The sequence below is a fragment of the Pholcus phalangioides genome, unplaced genomic scaffold, assembly GCF_987345545.1.
Source record: "Pholcus phalangioides strain wild (caught in Gottingen) unplaced genomic scaffold, Ppha-v1.0 ptg000012l_1, whole genome shotgun sequence".
NCBI lineage: Eukaryota > Metazoa > Arthropoda > Arachnida > Araneae > Pholcidae > Pholcus > Pholcus phalangioides.
Window position 1 is genome coordinate 4,713,457 of NW_028301605.1, and position 12,251 is coordinate 4,725,707.

General features: G+C 39.8%; 1 protein-coding gene across 3 annotated transcripts in view; it reads right to left on the reverse strand.

The window, feature by feature from the left end:
• Window positions 1-5,560: 5,560 nt before the first annotated feature.
• Window positions 5,561-12,251, reverse strand: part of LOC149079190 (uncharacterized) — a 56,898-nt gene continuing 50,207 nt past the window's right edge. For all 3 annotated transcript variants that reach the window (XM_089239955.1, XM_089239954.1, XM_089239953.1), the window contains 4 exons: window positions 10,600-10,663; window positions 9,427-9,772; window positions 6,947-7,082; window positions 5,561-5,951 (listed from right to left, as the gene is read on the reverse strand). In XM_089239955.1, coding sequence (XP_089096081.1) covers window positions 5,709-5,951; window positions 6,947-7,082; window positions 9,427-9,772; window positions 10,600-10,663 — 789 coding nt within the window. In that variant the 3' untranslated portion in view covers window positions 5,561-5,708. The remainder of the gene's footprint in view (window positions 5,952-6,946; window positions 7,083-9,426; window positions 9,773-10,599; window positions 10,664-12,251) is intronic.

The window sequence follows — 12,251 nt, forward strand, 5'->3', positions numbered from 1 at the left end:
AACAAAAATAAGCTCTGGATTGTTTAAAAAATAAAACTGGATAAAAATAAATCGATCAGGGTTTAAATAAAACCCGGGCATTGTTTAAAATAAAGCCCAGACCGTTGTTTAAATAATAAAGCGATCAGGGTATAAATAAAATACAGGCACTGTTTAAATAAAGGAAAAAAAAGGGAACAATACAACCTGACCAGCTACGAAAATGTAATCGAAATACTCGGCACAACCAACAACAAGCATAAATGACAAAATGGCTGTACGACTGTTTGAAAAGACTCGCTACAACAACTAACGCCCCCTGGCAGAATTTTCCAGAACAGCGACAACCCAGCAGAACAACACCGAACCAGAGTGCGCCAACGATGGCAACTTATCGCCGGAAAAAAGTCGCCAATTTGGCGTGTCCTACCAAAGCTGTTCCTTTCTTTGTTTTCACTTGTACTCAAAGCTGATAATAAGCATCCATTCATTTCCGGAGGGGCACCTCGGTGCGAACTGTCATGACCTGCTAAAATCTCTTCATTGAGACTGAGTGGTGGGTCATGATCTGTTTGGGAGAAGGTGCGAGCCTTCTTGAAAAAGATTCATTTTTAATCACTTACATTAAAATGAAGGGTCATGATGCTCTGGTTGCGTGGTGTGGCAGATCAGCGAGCCGTCATGACAAAATGGGAGTAAGATCGCATCGCACGAATTATGATATGAATATGGTAATTATTTGTTTCATTATTTTCAAGACGGGCAATTTATTGTTTTCAAGATTATTTTCATCAGCAAGCTAATGAGGGGACTTAATCAAATCTGCTGTATGTTGAATTAGAGCCCCCTATACTACCTCCTTTATAGATGCCTTATATTGAATAACAGTTCCGGAAAGATCCACAGAAGTTGTGATCGGCTTGAATGAATTAATGTTTGGAATGATCGAGCAAGGAGCATGGCAAGTCTTCTGCCATGCACTGAATAAACATCCAGCGCCATATATGCACCCTCTGCCTTGCTCTTAATAGTTTATCAGAACACAAAGAATATTGGTGTTATTCACCATTCCCATCAGCGAAATTATGCCAGTAGCTGTGATTTGCTTATGTATATAAGAGACCTCACACATCCAAAAGTGAAGCTCCTTCACTAGAGCTGCCATTAGTGATGTGTGACCGCACCTCATCTGGTCTTGGGAGGGTGCAGCACGTGTGGTAATAGAAATGCAATTATATTAGTTACATCCTTTTTCATAATTAAAACATTGTGACTACATTGTACCTACGAAAATGTTATGGAAAATTATTCGTCCTGAAAAGGCCTTTGTGTATGGTAATATTGCAACCTTGTTCCCTAGTCAGGATATTTGCTGGATTTCAGGTTTCTTTCTTGTGAATTTAATTTCTAATAGGCCTATTGATTATGCCCTTTCACTTTTGCTATAAAGATATTTTGTAGGTTCTTCATTCATGGTCAGTTTTTTTTTTGAAAACATTATTGGCAACACTTAATGATTGTCATTCACATGTTTATTATATCATAGTGCATAATGCTGTTTCTCTGGTATTGGAACAGAACTTGAAATTCATGCATTGACAATGGTTCCAAAACGTTTTTCCTCTAGTGCTTCTAATAGGCAAAAAAAAAAGAAGTTTTTATGCCATGTTGTTGTCTGTTATAACGCCATCAATGAATTTACAATTGGATCAAGAAAAAAGATTTTTTTTCTAGGCTATTCAATCAACTGTTGCTGTAGTCATATCTGTGAGAGGGAGAACTTCACTTTGCCTACAGCAGTGGTTCTCAACCTTTCAAGCCCGTGGCAAGGTTTAATTCATTTCTGTGAGTTGAAAGCCCGGTTAAACATACGACCAACGCAAAATGAAATGGCTAATCACTTGTGCCCCGGTATGAATGATATCAAGGCCCTGCAGTTGAGAAATACTGGCCTACAAGATCTGCACAGAATAAAATTATGTTTGTCCGCATAGGACTGTTATAAAAAAAAGGTATAGGTTATTGTGGTTAGTTATCAAAATGATCATTGGCACAATTCAGGGGAGGGGAGGGGGTGGCTTTTGATTAGCCTGGAGTTCCAACGTACAGTTTCTGGCAGAACCCCTGATGGTAATGAAGCTTTTTTTTTTTCAAACCAAGCACAACTCAGGTCTATCGCCATGGGCAATTTACTCTAGTGAGTTGTTCCGGAAGTGTAAATGTGTGTACCTAACAGTCTGAGCTCAAATCTATAGTGTTGTCTGATTTTTCAGTGCTGCCATCAGAAGTGAGTGAAGTGTAATGATTGAATATTTGTACTGTTTGTTGGCCTGTTGCTCTCTGTGGCGCGATTTTTTAACAGGGATGTCGGGGCCGAAATAGCTTACATTGGGAGAGCAAATGCGTAGAAGAGACGATTTTATTTTACGTAATACAAGCGAGACATGCGTACGCGTAGGCGTCGAACGAACATATCATACTAGGGAAAAAAGATACAAGGGAAAAGTCATGTAACGGATCAGTTTCGCCATCTGGAGGTGACCAGAGGGATTACAAACGTAAGCTCGTACTATTCCCAACAAGGGAGATCAGCTCGCATTTGCGCCTTGAAGTTGGGAACCACAGGAAACCAATTTCAGCTGACCACCACTGTGGCGACGGTGGGTCTCGAACTCGGATCTCCGCGATGCGAGTCCGTCATAATATAATGAAGGTGTTCTATGGAACACTCAAACACATTTTTCAATATCTGTTTAAAAAGTGTGTGTCTATTATCATAGCTCCAGGGCAAAAAAGAAAGAGGGCTTAGGGAGAGACAGCACCTCTTAATATACATATGTATTGCCATCATAGGCGGAGATAGACTTGGAAGTCTGGGGAGGGGGGCGCGATGATGATGATGCCAATTCATATATACATTAGATCAGTCGACTCTACCTTTGACGCTGGGGGTGGGGGGGCAATGCCCCTCCACGCGCCCCCTTATCTCCGCCCATGATTGCCATAAATCCTTGTGCCATATTTTCTGGGAAGACCTTATTCAGCTGAGGGGCTCACAAGTGTTTGGGGGGGGGGGGTTTAAAATTTTATCAGTTGTTGTTTATGTTTTGTAAAAAATATCGGTGAAATTTGCTAAAATCCCACTTTTTCCTAATTGTGTAAAAAGAATTCAGACCAGAATCAAACTGTTCCTGATGTGGATCCTTTTCTACTTACACTTAGGAAAAAATAGGCTCTTAGCGAGTTTAGCTCATATTTTTCACGATACAAAAATAACTGCTGAAATTTTAAGGAAAACCAATTTTTTAACCAATATTATTGCTTATAAAATGTTTACTGATATCATGCTAATTTTTTTTTCATGTAGTACATTAAAAAACCCCATAAAAAAACAAAAACAAAACAGGTCACTAATTCCAATCAAAGAATTACAATAGTTTAATTTGATAGGTGGCAGCACACAGGTATTTTACAGTTAATTATATTTCTCATACGTAATATAATATTCTAGTTTTGTTATTTTTAATATTTTCTGCAAGGCATACATTTTGCTGATAAAACTTTATTGGTTATATGGATATAAAAATAACTGAGGAAAGCACCATTTTTTTTCATGGGGAATAAGTTTACAAAATATGGACTTTTAGAGAATGCTTCCGTGTACACAGAGTGTTTCGCTGCGTAAAAAAGAAAAAATGTCCCATATTGAATAAGGTATGTTGTTTTTTGCATAGACGTACGCAGAATTTTCTCAGGGGGGGGGGGGTGTTTCAATTTTTTTTCCTTATCAAGGGTAAGGGTTTACGTTTTTTCCTGTGAAATAGCAGTATAATCTCGGCATTGGCGGCCCCCTTGCGTACGCTAATGTTGTTTTATCATTCAGCACAAATATCGAAATTCTGTGTACAAAGAAACAGCAGGTCCGTGCAGGTGAAATAAAATAGAATGTGCCCCCATCTGGAAAAAAAAAGAATCCTTGGTACCACTGAAATAAAAATTTTGTTCAGTTCAACATGATTTTTGTAACACCTCGAGTATAAAAAACAAGCCTGCCGTTCGGAATCGGCAATAAATTGTAGGTCCCGGTCTAATTATCCCTCTTGTGCAGAAAATGACCGTGGTGCGACAGAAATGATCATGATTTTTATGCAGGCTGATGTTTAGTATTTTTTCATACTTCACAGATGACGGCAGGGGTTCTAATGAAATGATAATATTCATTATTTACGTACTCAATACGCGAGAGAAAGCGTTGACGTAAAGCAGTGTTTCTCAAAGTGGGCAATATCACCCCCTGGTGTGCGATGGAAGGGTCTAGAGGAGCGGTAGAAACTACGGGTATAATATAGGATTAAATATATATGTAAGCATATTTTTTATATAACGGTGCTTTCCAACGGAGGGTATTTATTTATTTTCTGGCATTGAGTGTTGTTTCACCTATTTTGTTTGTTTCTGATTCTGAATTTGAAGAAGGAACATATTGCGTGCCTGTGTCTTAACGTATGGAGCCCGCCAAACAAGGCCCTCTTGAGTGCATGTGGGCACTCTACGATAATTGGACCAGTGCATGCGCAAATGCCTGATTTTTCCACGAAGAAATTCGAGCAATCGACGAGGGCCACCTAAGTTCAGGGATTTGCCCGGGGCCCCTCCTAATTATGGCCTAATTCAGTTAGAGTTGGGCCTTTAATGACAATGGATTTTTTTGTTGTGTGAGATGTCGAAACTCATATTTTTATTAACGAAATTAAGGGGGGAAACGCGATGTCACTCTCCGCTGTTCATACGAAGTACGAAAGCCTGGATAACCAAGCGGAGATCGAGATGTAGTTCGGAAAGAAAATTCACATTCCTCTTTAGGGAATCGGTTAGAACACTCGCCCGGAGAGTGGTTCGATTGATGATTCGATTCCCCACAGAGGAATGTGAATTTTCTTTCCGAACTACATCTCGATCTCCGCTTGGTTATCCAGGCTTTCGTACTTCATGAACAGCGGAGAGTGATATCGTTTCTCTCGATGTCGCCATCTGGGGGCTAACGTCGTAAGAGCTATTAGCTGAGCTAGGAGGCTGTCCATGCGCAGTCCCGTTCAGCATTCATACATATGCTCTAAGGAATAAAAATGTCTGTCCTCTGTAGTTCAATGGTTAACACTCGCCCGGACAGAGATTGGTGGTTCGATTCCCCACAGAGGAATGTGAATTTTCTTTCCGAACTATATACATCTCGATCTCCGCTTGGTTATCCAGGCTTTCGTACTTTATACGAAATTTAGGTTTGAATCGATAAATCTTCAGTAGTTTCGTCTCAGATACAATATACAGTTCATGAGATACAATCAAATTCCAATGTAGCGCCATACTCCCCCCCCCCCCCCCGGATTTATCGCCAAAAAATTTCAGTGAACAAATGTTCCATGTATAGGGACTTCACACGTTAATTTGTGTTTCGATATAACGCCGAACTCGTTATAGCGCAGAAATCTGCGAGACAAATGGTGGCATTACATCGGGGTTCGGCTGCATTCAATGTTGTATTCAGAGATATTCAGACTATAAGTCAATTACCAAAAAAAAAAAAAAAAAAAATCCATTCTTTAATTGGAAATGAATTTCAAGAATTTCTAGCTGGCGAATTTCGTAAAAAATATTGGTTGTATGTACAAAGAAAATGAGAGCCTTTCCGATCAAAGTTCACTCGGCCTGTGGTCTAACTGACAGTCCTTTTATTTGCCTTTATTTTTCTTTTCTTTCTTGGACTTGGTCGTTCCAGAATCGGACGAGCTGGAAGAGGTGTCCGAGTGACTAAGGCTGGAAGGAGACGAGCTGCTGCTGCTACTGCTGGACATGACCTTGGCGTGGACTTTCAAAAACTCCTCCGTCCTCGGGTCGGTGGCTATCCAAGAGTCCTGCTGTTCCTGGAGTCTGTCGATCCAGGCTGGTCTTCGGTTGGTCTTGTGTTGCTCCTGCTGCAGGGGGAGGAGCAAAAATGCATAAATTAACAGAGTGAACTAGTATTTCGTGAAAGAAAATTAATGTCTATTTGATATGTATTCAGATATTAATTTCATGAGTAGTTAATGAACGATCAGAAATGGCTATAATGACAAATATGGTGTTGAACAGGCATCATCTAATGCTCTCACCCTACAAGGTGCAGGCCTATTGGCTACTACTTAACCGTACGTGCATCTCGTACACATTCCTTTGCGGAATTTCTAATGAATCATTACATGCAGATAATTAAGAAATATCTGCTTTTTCGCATGGTGATTCTTTTTAATGCATAGTTTCCTCTTTTTTGGTACTTATTTCGGAATTTTTAACTTTTTCAGGAGTTTTAGTGCACATTTTGGGGATTTCATGCATCTTTTAGGTGTTTTTAATGCATGGTTTGACATTTTTAAGTGTAATTTGCATATTTTCTGAGCATATTTCACCGCTGTCTTTAGTGAATATAATCCGGGCTCTGCTCATGACTCATAAAGGTCGAAGAATCGTGGTTGCGGTATAGAAGCTGGTGAGAGCTGAGGAAAATCTAATTGATATCCGAGTATAACTAATCGTAATCAGAGTGCTGCACCCAAAATCACGATACCATTCGCAGACTTATCATAATGTGGCTCAGATTTCATGTGTCTTTGGTGACATTAGCCAACACAACCTGTAGAAGAAGACCTCCGCCCGAAGCTCGTGACGTCACTAAAGAAAGCCATCTCACCTATGGCCATTGGATATAGCAGGCCGACGCATGCGAAATCTTCACCCTTTCTTTGTAGTATATTATCCAGTGGCTATAGGTAAAATGGCCTTCAGTGACTTCACAAGCTTCGTGCGGAGGCCTTCTTCTATACGTGTTGCATTAGCACTAGTTATCCTTATCGAACTCGATAAGTCTGTCTCATCAAGAGAGGAAACTAATACCAGAGTTGAATCTATGCTATACTTATAATAATACACTTACCATCTCGATTTTCTTGGCTTGCTGTTCCAATATCTTCTCGAGAGAGTTCTTCCTGGAGGCCATGTTTTTCCTGGCCTTATCTTCCTGGTACCTGTCTAAAGCTATTTGTAGTTCGGATTTTGGATTGAAATTTCCGCTAGAAGGAAGACAAACGGTAACTGATTAATGATCCTCTTTTATATATTACAGTCCTATGTTTTACTTATATCTATCAGAGCTTTCTCGTGGCCTGTATATGATCCGAAGCCTTATGTCTGGATACGTAGGTCATTCGGAAAGTTTCGGAATGTGAATTTTTTTTTCCTCCCTGGGAATGCGATAAAAGGTTTTTTACAAATTTTTTCCTTCATCTGTCTTTCATGAGCATTAGTGTTTCTCTCCCGGGGTCCCGCACCTAAAATACGATCGGGAATTTCCTGGGAATCTAAACTCATTTCCCGGGATCCAGGAAGAAGAATAAGGATGAACCAGATCACATTTCTGTACTGAATTAGACATGCTTGAGAAATTTTTATCACTAGAAGCAGACATTTTAGAAGCTGCAATCAATAATTTTCGAATAAAATTATTCGTATTAATAGATAAATTATTAAATTGATGAATTGCACATAATTTATATTCAACCATTTGGGTGGCATTGACGAGATATCTCGTCAATATCTTGCTTCTTATTTTAGCATTTACAAACCCAGACATTTTGTAATGTTGAAAAAAATGTTTAGTAATTTGTCGGACAGAGGGAAATCTGAAATAAATGTCACTTGAATTCGGCCTTATTATATTTTTTCATCCATTTGAATTCATTTACGAACCCTTTAAGTGGCATTCACGAGATATCTTGCCTTCTTGAAAGCCTCTTATTTTAGCAGTGACAAGCTCAGATATTCTGTAATATATTCATACTAGCTATAATACCCGGCGTTGCCCGGGTTTTCTTCAATGAGGCTTTTTGCTTAACGTGATATCTCACTCTTTCTTTCAGGGACATACAAACCGTGTCCAAGTTAACCAATATGGCGACTTCCTACGCGACTCATGAAATACAAATACAACGACACAACAGGCAAAATGCCCAACGAGGTGGCTGAGATTAAAAAAACATAGAAATGAATAGAGTTTTTTCTTTTTGATGGGAGCTAGGTATTTCGATTTTTTTTTCTTGAACTTCAAGTTATCCATCTGCCTGTTTCCCCTGCAAAAAATGCTTTATTAAAGCTGTGGAATTTCTTCGATGTACTTCACGAGCCCATAACTGATTTTAAAACATCCTAAACTATATGTGTGAAATTTATGTAGTTGAATATTAAAAGACAATACGAGGACATTAATCTTCATGCTTGAGAAGATATACATAAACTTTTGAAATCAATGTTATTGCATGGATATCCAACTCAAAAGTAAGTCCGCCTAATTACTTCATATTTAATCTCCTGGGCTTCGTATCGCAAAGCGAAATCAATATTTCAAAAATCGAGAATTCTATACAATTTTTTAAATTGTTGATGTGGCGGAAAACCCCACTATATTTCCGCATTTCTACAGTTTAAAATCGGCAATTTTAACACTGATTTCTATGGGATAATTTTTTTGCCTGACCCTCAAAGTGATGCTGATGATGATTCTGACGTCTATTCAAAAAGCCTCATTGCTGGGAGGATTGAAAAAGAGTGACAAATCATTATGAAGGCATAAACTATTCCCACAAACCATTGTTGCCCGACAGTTTTTCGCCCATTTAGGGTATTTGCCCATCTCTGACAAACTTTTAAAGTATCCTAAATTCGGGTCCCGTTTCTCATATATGCAAAATCCACTAAAAATCTGAAGAAAGCCTACTCCATTGAAAAAGATATGGCATTTTAATTAAGTGAATCCGTAAAATCTATCGCGGGTCATTTAACTGATGTGGAACTGCACCGCAGATCCCTTAAGTCATCTGTAAATATGACGAGGGACACTTCAGTGATCTGAAACAGCGCCAAAAGTCACTTTAGTGGCTTGGAAATGTATCGTGGGTTCTCTAAATGATCCGAAAAGAAGCACACCGGGCCACTTAAGTGCTTTAGAAATGCGCCACCTGTTACTCAAGTGCGTAGGCGTACGCAGAATTTTCTCGAAGGGGGGGGGGTTTCAGATGTTTTTTCCTTCTGGGGGGGGGGTTACATTTTTCCCTGCAAAATAACACTATAATCTTGGCTCAAGGGTCTCTCCCCCCCCCCCCCCCCCTTTTTGCGTACGCCAATGCTCAGCTAAATGTACCGAGAATCATATTTTAGTGATGTGAAGATGCACAGCGGGCCACATAAGGGATGTGTGAATGTGCCGCTTAGTTAATTTTTTCAAAATCAGGTTTGCGGTCGGGGGCCATATCAGATGACTCCGACGACCACATTTGAGCCGCGGGTCATGGGTCAACGGCTAATTTTTGTTTGTATGTTTTCCGAAACTTACAGACGTGAAATGTTTGAGGTGCCACTTACTATTTCTGGTTGAATTTGAGTTCCTTGCAGAGTTTCTTTCGGTCCTCGGACTCGATGTAAGGATTCGGCGGCTTCTTGGGAACGACGAGGCCCTCTTCCGACTTCCTCGTCTGGGGCTCGTCTTTGTAGAAGTTTCTGTTGTTGTTGTTATTATTCTGCCTGACTTCGCCGATGTCGTTCTTAGGTGCCATGGGCTTCCTCCTCGTGTCGTGTTTGGCCGTCATTTCCTCGATTTCTGTGTCCTTTTCCCTGTCCGTGCTGTTGTTCATGATGGACGTGTTCTCTTCTTCGGAATCGTTCTCGTCGCTGTAATCCGGTTCAGGTATCATTTCTGGATAGAAATAATCTGGAACAGCAAGGGAAAATAATGATTGAATATGAAACCAAATATATCCATACTCATAGTGGCGTATTTACGGGGGGGGGGGCGAGTGGGCCAGGGCGGCAAATTCCGAAGAACGACAAAACTTGATGAATTAGCGGCCAAAAAAAGTTTGTAAAATGAGAGAAGGGCGGCAAAATTTGAATAAATCTCAATAAATCCGCCTCTGCCCAGAGAGCTAGGGACTAGGTTAGTGAGTGACCTAGAGAGTATGAGGGGAGCAAAAGAATGACTCAGAGCGTGAGCAAGTTTGTAAATAACCAAAAGAGTGATGTTTTAATTTGAAATACAGAGGCATACAGAACGAGGAATAATTTAATTTTATATACAGAGCAAGGGACCAGGACCTAGAGAGGGTAAAATCATGTGAATGACCAAAAGAATGACCTGGAGCAAGTGCAAACATGCAAATGATCAAAAGAGTGACGGTTTGAGGGTTAAAAACATATATAAAGTATATATTGCCGTATTTTAACATGTAAAAGAATTTGGAGAAAAGTCGAAAAGATATATCTCTATAATACTATCCATAGAACCCCTATATTTTTGGGACCCAAGTTTTGGAAGAAACAGGTTCCTTATACAAGTTAAAATTAGGAATACGTAGGGTAGGGATAGCTAAGAGAGGGAGGAAGAAAGAACGGAAACCTGCCCTATATTCATTTTTCTTCCTTCATTTTCGACGTGTGAACAATGATACCAGTTTTGGGGATTTATCTCTGCTAGTTAAATAGTACCTCGCCTAAATTTGTTGCCGAAAGCCTGTTCGTGAAGGTGTTAATAGTATTTACCTGACCGCCGCCATGTCCGTTGCCGGCTATTGACTTCATTTATAGACGGGATCCGCATTGGACTCTATAACATGAAAAGAAAAAAAACAATTTTAATCAGTCAAAGTTATATTTTCCACACAAATTATCAAAAATTTCCAGCGTAATTCGAAAAACATTTCTCGTGTTCATTTATATCGGGTGTCTTCCAGCATTGCTCGAGCACCCAAATGTGCTCTTGATCGACATCGCAATCAAGTTCTATTCTAAAATCCCCATTATGCTGATATAAATTTTGGCACATAGCAGACTTAGCATGGGTGCTCATGATAGAATCGCGCTCCTTCGGGCTGAAGGAGATTTTGGGTAACTAAATGGTTCCGAGTCCCAGTCTAAAGATTTACAAATATTTTCGGAAATCACAGTAGCGGATGCAATATCATGACGGCCCCCTTTGACTCGGCTAGGCTCATGCATTTTGACACAGCCCTGCCAAGTCCCGATTTCCTTATGGGCAAGTGTGGTATTTGCCTAGGGCTCCAAAAATTGAAGCAAAGTATATTTACTCACTATCTTTCACCCTAATTGTAGGCAGGCTCTTGGGGCACCGCTCTGGAAGGGCTCTGAATCTGAGAGGAAAAAGGGCGGAACTTTTTTTTATTCACCAAAACATACTAGGTAAATGATTTCTATTCGTTCTAGAAAAAGCACCAGATTCGGTGAAAGGGCGAAAAATAGTTTTTTGTTTGTTAGCAAATGTTGGGATAAAGATAAATTGGAAGGAAATGGGCAGGGGGTGCCAATAAGTAGGCCCGGCATGCGCAGAGGTATTTTTTTTGAGCCACCCCTGGTTGCAGGATTACCTGATTCCTGCTTTGCCCATGGGCCCTCACGTCCAATTCGAGCCTCGTGCCGTGCACGTAGGTACTCTGATTAAAAAACAGAAACCGAAGCCTACTTCGGTGAAAAATCTTAATCCAAACAACTAAAATTTACGGCCAAACCTGGCAATATTTTCTCCCTCTGGTACAATATTTTTAAAATGTAATGCCTGGCTTTGATTCGTATGTACGTCACGGACAGAGAAACCATTAATTCTCTTACCCTCGTTGGCAACAACTTCCAGAAATAAACAAGTTTATAGGCTTTATGGTACAATTTGGTGTTGTTATGATTATAATCGACCTTCGATGGGTTCCCCAAACTAGTTCAGGAATCGATTATCGATTTCTTTTTCCGTCATTTTTGATGAATGCACTTATTAATCGATAACATAACACACACATACAGCCTATGGTCATGTCCTTCTCGTAAAAAAAAAAGACTATATACTAATTAGCATATATTATATCAAGTAAAGATTTCCTGTATCGCGAAACCATCACGAAGTAATTTCAATAATATATCGATTCATCCAATCAGAAATCTAATTTACCCATTACTTCATTTGAATGCATTGGTTCAGATCATGGCAGTGATTCTTGAGGTTAGTTTCTCGGCCTTGGTTTTTTGGCCATTTAATAGGATAATTGTGTGTAGTAATTTGGAATGAGTTCCGAGATACGAATCGTGAGTTTGCGTTTCGTGATTTAACGATCTTTGGGCACAAGATAAGACACAAGGGTCACTCGAGAAGTAGCTTTTGCATTCTTTGCAACCACGTCCTGAATGAA